General features: G+C 43.2%; 1 protein-coding gene across 1 annotated transcript; it reads right to left on the reverse strand.

Moving 5' to 3' along the window:
- Positions 1-11,491: 11,491 nt before the first annotated feature.
- Positions 11,492-12,436, reverse strand: LOC111950526 (olfactory receptor 8G17-like). The gene has a single exon (XM_023968153.1). The coding sequence runs from the start codon at positions 12,434-12,436 to the stop codon at positions 11,492-11,494; it is 945 nt and encodes a 314-aa protein (XP_023823921.1).
- Between the last annotated feature and the right edge of the window lie 1,310 nt (positions 12,437-13,746).

Consider the following 13,746-nt stretch of genomic DNA (forward strand, 5'->3'; position numbering starts at 1 on the left):
GACAATGGAGAAATATTGTTATGGAATTTTTGGTCTGTGTAAATAGAATAATATTTTCATATTCATTTCAGTATTTACTGTTTGCCTGTTATCTTCAATATGTTTCACAATATTATTCAGTACATTTAATTTACAGGTAGTATTACATTTCGCTCCACAGGTAGTATTACATTTCATTTCATTTCATTACAGTACAACGGTTTGATTTGTTTGATCTTAGCAATTTTTTCTTAGCTAGCTACATAGCCGTCTTTGTATCAAAGATAATTGTGTAGTTTAGAGTAATTATCGAGGTTAGCTAGCCAGCTATTTTCGTCCTTCTAACGTAGTCAACACTGCTAGCTAGCCAGCTAGCCAACTCCTACCGAATAGCAGCACTGTAGAAACTATTACATTACAACGGAACGACCTGATTAGTGTAGTGTTAGCTAGCTACATAGTTGTCTTTGCTGTCTTTGTATCCAAGATAATTGTGTAGTTTAGAGTAATTATCGAGGTTATCGAGGTTACCTAGCCAGTTATCGAGGTTACCTAGCCAACTACACTTTCAAACAAAGTCAACAACGCAGCCACTGCTAGCTAGCCTACTTCACCAGCCAGCAGTACTGTATCATTTAGTCAATAAGATTTTTTGCAACGTAAGCTTAACTTGCTGAACATTCGAGACGTGTAGTCCACTTGTCATCCAATCTCTTTGCATTAGCGTACCTCTTCTGTAGCCTGTCAACTATGTGTCTGTCTATCCCTTCTTCTCCTCTCTGCACGACCATACAAACGCTTCACACCGCGTGGCGCTGCCACTCTAACCTGGTGGTCCCAGCGCGCACGACCCACGTGGAGTTCCAGGTCTCCGGCAGCCTCTGGAACTGCCGATCTGCGGCCAACAAGGCAGAGTTCATCTCAGCCTATGCTTCCCTCCAGTCCCTCGACTTCTTGCACTGACGGAAACATGGATTACCACAGATAACACTGCTACTCCTATGTGCTCTCTCTCGTCTGCCCACGTGTTCTCGCACACCCCGAGAGCTTCTGGTCAGCGGGGTGGTGGCACTGGGATCCTCATCTCTCCCAAGTGGACATTCTCTCTTTCTTCCCTGACCCATCTGTCTATCGCCTCCTTTGAATTCCATGCTGTCACAGTTACCAGCCATTTAAAGCTTAACATCCTTATCATATCGCCCTCCAGGTTCCCTTGGAGAGTTCATCATTGAGCTTTACGCCTTGATAAGTTCCTTTCCTGAGGATGGCTCACCTCTCACAGTTCTGGGTGACTTTAACCTCCCCACGTCTACCTTTGACTCATTCCTCTCTGCCTCCTTCTTTCCACTCTCTCCTCTTTTGACCTCACCCTCTCACCTCCCCCCCTACTCACAAGCAGGCAATACGCTTGACCTCATCTTTACTAGATGCTGTTCTTCACTAATCTCATTGCAACTCCCCTCCAAGTCTCCGACCACTACCTTGTATCCTTTTCCCTCTCGCTCTCATCCAACACTTCCCACACTGCCCCTACTCGGATGTATCGCGCCGTCCCAACCTTCGCTCTCTCTCCCCCGCTACTCTCTCCTCTTCCACTCCTATCATCTCTTCCCTCTGCTCAAACCTTCTCCAACCTATCTCCTGATTCTGCCTCCTCAACCCTCCTCTCCTCCCTTTCTGCATCCTTTGACTCTCTATGTCCCCTATCCTCCAGGCCGGCTCGGTCCTCCCCTCCTGCTCCGGGCCTCGACGACTCATTGCGAGCTCACAGAACAGGGCTCCGGGCAGCCGAGCGGAAATGATGGAAAACTCGCCTCCCTGCGGACCTGGCATCCTTCACTCCCTCCTCTCTACATTCTCCTCTTCTGTCTCTGCTGCTAAAGCCACTTTCTACCACTCTAAATTCCAAGCATCTGCCTCTAACCCTAGGAAGCTCTTTGCACCTTCTCCTCCCTCCTGAATCCCCCCCCCCCCCCCCCCCCCCCCCCCCCTCTTCCTCTCTGCGGTAGACTTCGTCAACCATTTTGAAAAGAAGGTCGACGACATCCGATCCTCGTTTGCTAAGTCAAACGACACCGCTGGTTCTGCTCACACTGCCCTACCCTGTGCTTTGACCTCTTTTCCCCTCTCTCTCCAGATGAAATCTCGCGTCTTGTGACGGCCGGCCGCCCAACAACCTGCCCGCTTGACCCTATCCCCTCCTCTCTCTCCAGACCATTTCCGGAGACCTTTTCCCTTACCTCACCTCGCATCAACTCATCCTTGACCGCTGGCTACGTCCCTTCCGTCTTCAAGAGAGCGAGAGTTGCACCCCTTCTGAAAAAACCTACACTCGATCCCTCCGATGTCAACAACTACAGACCAGTATCCCTTCTTTCTTTTCTCTCCAAAACTCTTGAACGTGCCGTCCTTGGCCAGCTCTCCTACTCTCTCTCTCAGAATGAACTTCTTGATCCAAATCAGTCAGGTTTCAAGACTAGTCATTCAACTGAGACTGCTCTTCTCTGTGTCACGGAGGCGCTCCGCACTGCTAAAGCTAACTCTCTCTCCTCTGCTCTCATCCTTCTAGACCTATCGGCTGTCTTTGATACTGTGAACCATCAGATCCTCCTCTCCACCCTCTCCGAGTTGGGCATCTCCGGCGCGGCCCACGCTTGGATTGCGTCCTACCTGACAGGTCGCTCCTACCAGGTGGCGTGGCGAGAATCTGTCTCCGCACCACGTGCTCTCACCACTGGTGTCCCCCAGGGCTCTGTTCTAGGCCCTCTCCTATTCTCGCTACACACCAAGTCACTTGGCTCTGTCATATCCTCACATGGTCTCTCCTATCATTGCTATGCAGACGACACACAATTAATCTTCTCCTTTCCCCTTCTGATAACCAGGTGGCGAATCGCATCTCTGCATGTCTGGCAGACATATCAGTGTGGATGACGGATCACCACCTCAAGCTGAACCTCGGCAAGACGGAGCTGCTCTTCCTCCCGGAAGGACTGCCCGTTCCATGATCTCGCCATCACGGTTGACAACTCCATTGTGTCCTCCCTCCAGAGGTGCTAAGAACCTTGGCGTGATCCTGGACAACACCCTGTCGTTCTCAACTAACATCAAGCGCGTGACCCGTTCCTGTAGGTTCATGCTCTACAACATTCGCAGAGTACGACCCTGCCTCACACAGAAGCGGCGCAGGTCCTAATCCAGCACTTGTCATCTCCCGTCTGGATTACTGCAACTCGCTGTTGGCTGGGCTCCTTGCCTGTGCCATTAAACCCTTACAACTCATCCAGAACGCCGCAGCCCGTCTGGTGGTCAACCTTCCCAAGTTCTCTCACGTCACCCCGCTCCTCCGCTCTCTCCACTGGCTTCCAGTTGAAGCTCGCATCCGCTACAAGACCATGTTGCTTGCCTACGGAGCTGTGAGGGGAACGGCACCTCCGTACCTTCAGGCCTGATCAGGCCCTACACCCAAACAAGGGCACTGCGTTCATCCACCTCTGGCCTGCTCGCCTCCTACCTCTGAGGAAGTACAGTTCCCGCTCAGCCCAGTCAAAACTGTTCGCTGCTCTGGCACCCCAATGGTGGAACAAACTCCCTCACGACGCCAGGTCAGCGGAGTCAATCACCACCTTCCGGAGACACCTGAAACCCCACCTCTTTAAGGAATACCTAGGATAGGATAAAGTAATCTTCTAACCCCCCCCTTACAAGAGTTAGATGCACTATTGTAAAGTGGTTGTTCCACTGGATATCATAAGGTGAATGCACCAAATGTAAATGTAAATGTTAATGCATTCATTTACGTACATACCAGTCAAAAGTTTGGACAAAAGTTTGGCCTGATTCACGCAGTTCTCTCTGAACAGTTAATGTTGAGATGTGTCTGTTACTGGGACTGCAATCTGAAGTGCAGTTAATTGCAGATTTCTGAGGCTGGTAACTCTAATGAACTTATCCTCTGCAGCAGAGGTAACTCTGGGTCTTCCTTTCCTGTGGTGGTCCTCATGAGAGCCAATTCATCATAGCGCTTGATGGTTTTTGCGACTGCACTTGAAGAAACTTTCAGAGTTCTTGACTGACTTTCATGTCTTAACTCTAACGACTCTACCCCGGGTCCGGGAGCACCCCCATCCCCCACACACTGATTAGCATAGCTAGCATAGCTTCACAGATAGATAGTAGCATCTAAATATCATTAAATCACAAGTTCCAGACACCAGATGAAAGATACAGATCTTGTGAATAAAGCCACCATTTCAGATTTTTAAAATGTTTTACAGGGAAGACAAAATATGTAAATCTATTAGCTAAACACGTTAGCAAAATACACCACTATTCTAACTCCATCAGTTTCTTACTCCTTCAGGTGCTATCACCAATTCGGCTCAACTAAGATATTGATATCCACTAACCAAGAAAAAACCTCTTCAGATGACAGTCTGATAACATATTCATGGTAATAGGATAGTTTTTGTTAGAAAAAAGTGCATATTTCAGGTAGAAATCACAGTTTACAATTGCACCCACCACACAAATCGACTAGAATTACTAGATAGAGCAACGTGTATGACCAATTTACTCATCATAAAACATTTCATAAAAATAGACAAAGCATAGCAATGGAAAGACCCAGTTCTTGTGATTTCAGACCATATTTCAGATTTTCTAAGCGTTTTTCAGCAAAACACAATAAATCGATAAGTTAGCATACCACATGTGCAAACGTTACCAGAGCATCGATTCCAGCCAAAGAGCTATAACGTAATCACCGCCAAAATATATTAATTTTTCACTAACCTTCTCAGAATTCTTCCGATGACACTCCTGTAACATCATTTTACAATATACATATACAGTTTGTTCGAAAAGGTGCATATTTAGCCATACAAAACCGTGGTTACACAATAAAAATACTAGGAAATCAAGCCTCAATATGTCTGACGTCATCTATCAGAGTGATCTAGTTTAATTGAAAGCTAATCATATACTTGACTAAAAAATACAGGGTTGACAGCAATCGAAAGACAAATTATTCTTAATGCAACCGCTGATTACATTTTTAAAATTATCCTTACTTTTCAAACAGGGTTCGCCAAGTGAAGCTATACCAAACAAAATGGCGAAATATGCGTTTAAAATATTCGACAGAAACACGATTTATCATATTAAATATTGCTTACTTTGAGCTGTTCTTCCATCAGATTCTTGGGCAATGTATCCTTTCTATGTTATAAACGTCTTTGGTCGATAGATGTCCTCTGTCCTTCGAAATATCCACTAACGATCGAACGGGACCCCAAAACGTGTCCAAACTTTCAGGATGCACAACAAAGAAATTCCTCAAAATCGCACTAAACGGATATAAATTGCTATAAAACGGTTCAAATTAACTACATTATGATTTTTTTAACAACTATAACGACTGAAAACATGACCGGAGAAATATTGCTGGTTAGAAAACGATTTGGAACGAGGCAAGTCCGATGGCCTTCACGCTTCAGGCGCACGACGAGAAAGGGCGGTCCCTAAACATTTTGTGGTTTTATAAGGCTGTGAATGTCCCATCGATTTCATTCAAAACGTGATGACGTACAGACACCCAGAGGAAGACGTAGGCAGTGTCGTTTCTTCATAGCATTCACTGTCGCCTTAAAAACAGACCCCAGATCAGGGGTAAAAATTTCTGAAATCTGAACCCTGTCATGAAAAGTGCTGTAGAAATTGTTCTGTACCACTCAGAGACAAAATTCCAACTTCTATAGAAACTAGAAGGTGTTTTCTATCCAATAATAACAATAATATGCATATTGTACGATCAAGAATTTAGCACGAGGCAGTTTAATTTGGAGACACAAATATGTAATGCGGAACAGCACCCCTATAGTTGCAAGAAGTTAAAGTAATGATGGACTGTCATTTCTCTTTGCTTATTCTTTCCATCATTATGACTTGGTCTTTCACCAAATAGAGCTATCTCTGTATACCACCCCTAACTTGTCACAACACAACTGATTGGCTCAAATGCATTAGGAAAGGAAAGAAATTCCACAATTAACTTTTACCAAGGCACACCTGTTAATTGAAATGCATTCCAGGTGACTACCTCATGATGCTGGTTGAGAGAATGCCAAGAGTGTGCAAAGCTGTCATCAAGGCAAAGGCTGGCTACTTTGAAGAATCTAAAATCTGAAATATATTTTGATTTCTTTAACACTTTTTTTGGTTGCTACATGATACCATATGTGTTATTTCATAGTTTTGATGTCTTCACTATTATTCTACAATGTAGAAAATAGTAAAGATAAAGAAAAACCCTTGAATGAATAGGTGTGTCCAAACTTTTGACTGGTACTGTATATTTACATTTTCATGTTTTGGCACACAAATGTATCTTCCATTATGAGTAACTGAAGCAGACATAATGTTAAGTAAATTTTTTAGGATTTTAAAAGTCTATGCAAATTCTAATACTAATTCCTAATTGGGCAACTCAACCGTCTGGTTGAAACGTGCTTTATATATCACGTTTTAAGTAGGCATTTAAGTCTAAAAACATCATTTTTATATTTGTTTCTTGGTGAGCCAGTTAAAGCGCAAATCCTGAGACATTCTTAAAACCAATTTTTTAGGGAATTGCAAATTGAACCTTGTAGTTCTCTAATGTCAATCTGGGTTTAGTAAAAAGGTTCTATCTGGTACAGAATGTTACAATTATTTCAATTTTTGAAGCAATAGTTCACTAAAATCATATCAGCTGATATCTCAAAGTGCTGTACACAAACCCAGCCTAAAACCCCAAACAGCAAGCAATGCAGGTGTAGAAGCACAGTGGCTAGGAAGCACGGTGGCTTGATCACGTTGAGGGAGAGGTTGTTATCCTGGCACCCCACGGCCAGGTCTCTGACCTCCTCCCTATAGGCTCTCATCGTTGTCGGTGCTCAGGCCTACCACTGTCTTGACGTCGGTAAAGTTAACGATGGTGTTGGAGTCGTGCTTGGCCATGCAGTCATGAGTGAACAGGACGTACAGCAGGGGACTGAGCATGCACCCCTGATGGGCCTCCGTGTTGAGGATCAACGTGGCAGATGTGTTGTTACCTACCCTTACCACCTGGGGGCGGCCCATCAGGAAGTCCAGGATTCAGTTGTCGAGAGAGTTGTTCAGTCCCAGGGTCCTTAGCTTAGTGATGAGCTTGGAGGGCACTATGGTGTTGAACGCTGACCTGTAATCAATGAATAGCATTCTCACATAGGTGTTCATTTTGTCCAGGTGGGAAAAGGCAGTGTGGAGTGCAATAGAGATTACATCATCTGTGGATTTGTTGGGGCGGTATGCAAATTGGAGTTGGTCTAGGGTTTCTAGGATAATGGTGTTGATGTATGCCATGACCAGCCTTTCAAATCACTTCATGACTACAGACGTTAGTGCTACGGGTCGGTAGTCATTTAGGCAGGTTACCTTGGTGTTCTTGGGTCTGCTTGGAACATGTTGGTATTACAGACTCGGTCKGGGACAGGTTGAAAATGTCAGTGAAGACACTTGCCAGTTGGTCAGCCCATGCTCGGCGTACACGTCCTGGTAATCTGTCTGGCTCTGCGGCCTTGTGAATGTTGACCTGTTTAAAAACTCACATRGGCTACGGAGAGCATGATCACACAGTCGTCCGGAACAGCTGGTGCTCTCATGCATGCTTCAGTGTTGCTTACCTCGAAGCGCGCAGAGAAGTAATTTGGTTTGTTTGGTAGGCTCATGTCACCGGGCAGCTCACAGCTGTGCTTCCTTTTGTAGTCCATAATAGTTTGCAAGCCCTGCCATATCCGACGAGCGTTGGAACCGGTATAGTAGGATTCAATCTTAGTCCTGTATTGACGCTTTGCCTGTTTGATGGTTTGTCGGAAGGCATAGCGGGATTTCTTATAAGCGTTCGGGTTAGAGTCCTGCTCCTTGAAAGTGGCAGCTCTACACTTTAGCTTAGTGTGGAAGTTGCCTGTATTCCATGGCTTCTGGTTGGGGTATGTATGTGCGGTCACTGTGGGGATGACGTCATCGATGCACTTATTGATGAAGCCATTGACTGTACTCCTCAATGCCATCGGAAGAATCCCAGAACATATTCCAGTCTGTGCTAGCAAAACAGTTCTGTAGCTTAGCATCTGCGTCATCTGACCACTTCCTTATTGAGTGATTCACTGGTACAATTTCTTGTTTGCTTATGGCCTTATACAGCTAGTTGTGTGCGGTCTTAGTGCCAGCATCGGTTTGTGGTAGTAAATAGACAGCTATGAAAAATATAGATGTAAACTCTCTTGGTAGATTAAAAATATATATATTTCACCTTTATTTAACCAGGTAGGCAAGTTGAGAACAAGTTCTCATTTACAACTGCAACCTGGCCAAGAGAAAGCAAAGCAGTTCGACACATACAACAACACAGAGTTACACATGGAGTAAAACAAACATACAGTCAATAATACAGTCGAAAAATAAGTCTATATACAATGTGAGCAAATGAGGTGAGATAAGCGAGGTAAAAGGCAAAAAAAAGGCCATGGTGGCGAAGTAAATACAATATAGCAATTAAAACACTGGAATGGTAGTGTCACGCCCTGACCTGAGATATCTCTGTTTTCTTTCATTTTTGGTTAGGTCAGGGTGTGACTAGGGTGGGTACGTTAGTTTTTGTATTGTTTAGTTTTTTTTGTATGTCTAGGGTTTTTGTAGGTCTAGGGGATTTGTATGTCTATGGTGGCCTGATATGGTTCCCTTGCAGTGGAAGAATGTGCAAAGTAGAGATAGAAATAATGGGGTGCAAAGGAGCAAAATAAATAAATACAGTAGGGGTTAGAGGTAGTTGTTTGGGCTAAATTATAGATGGGCTATGTACAGGTGCAGTAATCTGTGAGCTGCTCGATAGTGTAGATAGTGTGGTCTACATCTTATCATGAGATACTCTACCTTAGGTGAGCAAAACCTTGAGTCTTCATTAATGTTAGATTTCGTGCACAGTTATTAACAAATAGACACAGACCGCCACCCATTGTCTTACCGGAGGCAGCTGTTCTATCTTGTCGATGTACGGAAAACCCAGCCAGCTGTATGTTATCCATGTCGTTGTTCAGCTACGACTTGGTGAAACATAAGATATTACACTTTTTAATGTCCCATTGGTACGATAGTCTTGATCGGAGCTCAGCCAGTTTATTATCCAATGATTGCACGTTGGCTAATAGGATTGACGGTAGAGGCGGGTTACCCACTCGCCGTTGGATTCTTACATGGCCTCCCCGACCTACGACCCCTATATCTCTGTCTCTTCTTCATGCGAATGGCGGGGATTTGGGCCTTGTCCGGTGTCTGAAGTAAATCCTTTGCGCCCGACTCGTTAAAGAAAAAATCTGTGTCCTGTACGAGGTGAGTAATAGCTGTTCTGATATCCAGAAGCTCTTTTCGGGTCATAAGAGACGGTGGCAGAAACATTATGTACAAAATAAGCTACAAATAATGCAAAAAAACTCCCACAATAGCACAATTTGTTATAAGCCCGTAAAACAACAACCACCTCCTCCAGCGCCATTATAGGATGTTATAGGATGTAACATGTTGTAAGTTTGTAATTTTAGGAAAATACCCCTTCCATGGAGGTTTTCATATTGATATAAAAAATAGCAATGCCTCTCCAATGGGCCTTTCATTTAATATGTTCTAAGACACCTGTATTTATTTGTTTTTACCAGAAAAAAGCTTAAGTTATGGCCATTCTTCTGAAAAAGTGGTGAAAAAAATTGGAGTAATTGCAAATGAGGACCAGAACCAATGCTATGAATAATCAAGGACTTGGGACTATAAGGTTCTATCTGGAAAATGTATAGTTTTGAGATATTTAGTACTTTTCAAGTCCCAGATCTCTGAACTATTTTGTGATGTCTTCCTCTTTTATGACTCAATAAGTACATCACCTTACATTATAGTATTAGAACCTTATAGAAGCAAGTTCAAAGATGTTTGCGCAGATGGAAAAAAAAATCTGACATACAGTATCTCACATGTGAAGGACCACCTAAAGAGCAATTCTACGTGAATAGAATTTTTGACCAAAATGCCAGATAGAACCTTATAGTCCCAAGGTCTCAATACTATAGATTCTGCCTATTATTTACTTCTACCATCTACCAAATCAAAAGTGGTAATTTCAGATGATGTAGATTCAGTTATAAATTCAATAATATTTCATAAACCTCATGGCACGAGGCAGGACTGACCACTGTCCACTCGTGTTTTCTGGATTCAGTTGGGTCAAATACTTTCTCAATATTTTCATTTACAGCGTGACACTAGGAAGGGCTGACCACTGTCCACTCCTCTCTTCAGCATAATCGTCGAGCCACTTGCCATAGCTTTACACAATGATCATGTGTGTGATGTGTCAACATTCATCAATTAGCCAGCTAGCTATCCCATGCAAGATTTGGTCCTGAAATTACTATCAATGTGGCTTTCACATGTACACCCATATTTGACATGTGTTTATTTGAAAAGATTAGATGATGGGGTACTAAATGATTCACAGAATACCCCTGAATACTTCTGTGTTGTTCAATAGTCAACAGCAGAGGGCAACTCAACCTAAATAGTGACAATGCTGGGATATAATAAATAACTCATTCAGATTTTGGAAAGACCCTTTATTTTAATATAAAAATATAAATGATATGCTATAATTCATATGTTACATTCAAGTATTGCTATACTGACATCGATTATACATACACTGTATATATATTTATATATAGATGTGGGGTTGAGGATAGGGAGATAAGGAGAGGATAGATACTTTGTTGTGGACAATTAAAAAGTGCTGCTGCTTCTACATAGAATACATAATCATACTACATAGAATACATCATCATACACCCCCCTCCCCACCCACACAAAAACAATTTATGCCATGGAAAGGTTGTCACTTGTTGGCAGTTCTACATTATTAAAGCCTGCTAGCCAGATATATGTCATGCCTATGAGCTTCCCTGCTGTCTAGGTCAGTCTCAGGATTTGGGCTTTGAGCTGCACTTTCAGGATGCCAAACCAAGTAAAAATGCTGTAGCGTAGGATCGACTCCAATGGTTGTTCTATAGAAGAGAAGCATTATGTTCTTGTTTACTCCATAGACCCTGAGTCGATACAGGAAGTACAGGCGCTGTTGGATGCGTGAGCACATGTTCTCCACATGGTGCACCAACACAGCATGCTGTCAATGTGAAAACCAGGATACCTGTATGAGCTCACCTACTTGGTGTCAAGGACGCAAAGGGAACAGTTCCTCCTATTCACCCTTAGCCTCAGTAAACCACACTGGTGCTTGAGGTCGAGGKTTGAGGATGAGGATTGAGGATGATAATGACAAATTATGAGTAATAATGTAAATGTTTCTCTCCTCTTGGCATACGATTTAATTTATACATACAGTACATACATACATATACGTATGTTTGTACGTATGTGAACAATATAATGTGTGTTAAACTAATGGAGAAACTTTCTTGCAATGGGAGATATTTACAACTAGTTTGCGAATGTCTTTGGACTGCAGCCCATAGATAATGGGGTTCAGTGCAGGAGGAACCACATAAAACATAATTGATGCAAGTTTCCTGTGGTCTGACCACTGTGGGTACCGATGAAGAAAGACAATGATGAAACCTGTCATCAGCATAATGAGGTATACAGCCAGGTGTGTGAAACAGGTGTGCAGAGCTTTGCTGTTCAGCGACTTGCTCTTACTCCTCACACACACCATGGTGATTCTAATGTATGTCAGAGCCACACTCCCCATGGAGGTGATGAAGAAGATAGTGGTGAAAAATAGTCCATAAATGTTATTTATAAGCACACTCTCACAGGAGAGCTTGAATAATGAGGCATTGTCACACCAAGGGTTGATGATTTCCGACCTGCAGCGTGACAAGCGGAGGGTGAGGCCCAGGAGGACAGCCACAAAGACAAGGGACACCACCCAGGCAAACACACACAGCTTAACCAGCATTCTGTTGTTCATGATGGTGGCGTATCGCAGAGGATTACAGATGGCCACATACCTGTCAAAAGCCATGATCATCAGTATCGTATGGAAGTTTGAACCAAACCAGTGACCCAAGAATGCTTGGGTGAAACACTCATTGTAGGTAATATATCTGTCTGATCTAGGTGTTAAAATGTCGAACAGCACTCGAGGTATGATGGTTGTGATACTGAGAGCATCGTTGAAAGACATGTTGCAAAGGAGGATGTACATGGGCTGGTGCAGGCTCCTCTCCATGCAGATGAGCACTGTGAGGCCGATGTTGGCCACCATTGTGAAGATGTAGATGACAAGGAGGAGGATGAAGGCAGGGTAGGTGGACTGATAAATGACTTTAACCCCCTCTAGCTTGAGAAGGTCCATGCTGAATGTGTGGTTCTCCATCTGTGGGGCGGAGAGCCGAGACTGAAATACCAACTGAAATGTGCTCCGTTACACTATTGTTTCACCTCAATGATTCCGTCCATGCATACCTTCACTGAAACAGTTGGGGTTTTGTGCTTGTTTCTGAAGTAATGCTAATTGGACCTGCAATTCTTTTGCTGATTCCAAGTCCTTCTCAATTGGAGCAGGAACAGTAGTGAACAGTAGCAATATTTAGCGTGTATTCCAGGCTATGGAGAGCCTAGAGAAAATACGACAATATGAATCAGTCAACCACACAGTCAACACCAGATACAGCACCAATAAATCCAATATCCTTATTTGATCATACTGTAATACTATTTTAACATCTCTTACCATTGACAAAGAAAGAGACAGTTGGACTGTCTGTGTGTCCTGTTCACCCGGTCTGACACACAACCCCACAACTGAGGCCAGTCAAATAACATCACCACCTTTTATTAGGTTAGGTGTTGAATCTCTAACATTGGGGCACATCCTGTGCACTCTGTGAGGCAAACCGTTTCCAAGCAACAAGCTCTCAGTTTGTCTCATCTCTCAGGTACTGTCTGTTTACAGTACCTCCCATTACAGTCAGTCCAATGTGGGTTTTATGGTGTTGACTGAATCTATAACCAACAGAAAGGCTATGACATTATTTAAGGCAGGTTGAAAGARGATCAATTTGTTGTTATCTTGCTAAGAAAAGGCCAGTCTAGGATTGTTATGTTTGTTCCTTATATAATGACAAACCGGGGTGTAGGTTTAACTACTTTTAATGAACATATACTTCAGCTAGAAACACTCCATGTTTAGCCATGCAAGACATTCTTCAACCCCCTGCCCCCCGCATAGCTTGCTGGGTAACGTAGTCTAAATGTTATTAACACATAACAACACAAGGATGAAGCTATTGTAATGTATGGGAGGTGGTACCATACGTAACAATTTATGCACGCTTGACTGTAAGTCGCTTTGGATAAAAGTTTTATAAGTAACATTAAAGTAATGAAATGTAATGGGGGTTTTCAAATCAAATCAAATCAAATTTTATTTGTCACATACACATGGTTAGCAGATGTTAATGCGAGTGTAGCGAAATGCTTGTGCTTCTAGTTCCGACAATGCAGTAATAACCAACGAGTAATCTAACCTAACAATTCCACAACTACTACCTTATACACACAAGTGTAAAGGGATAAAGAATATGTACATAAAGATATATGAATGAGTGATGGTACAGAACGGCATATCACATAGTATTCCTCTTGTCCAGAATGGCGTTAGGCAGTGGTGCCAGTGTGGTTGCG

Source organism: Salvelinus sp. IW2-2015, linkage group LG23 (genome assembly GCF_002910315.2).
Source record: "Salvelinus sp. IW2-2015 linkage group LG23, ASM291031v2, whole genome shotgun sequence".
In the NCBI taxonomy this organism is placed as follows: Eukaryota; Metazoa; Chordata; class Actinopteri; order Salmoniformes; family Salmonidae; genus Salvelinus; species Salvelinus sp. IW2-2015.

Coding starts and splice junctions, on each gene's coding strand:
- LOC111950526 (XM_023968153.1), bottom strand. CDS start 12,436: ATGGAGAACCACACATTCAGCATGGACCTTCTCAAGCTAGAGGGGGTT.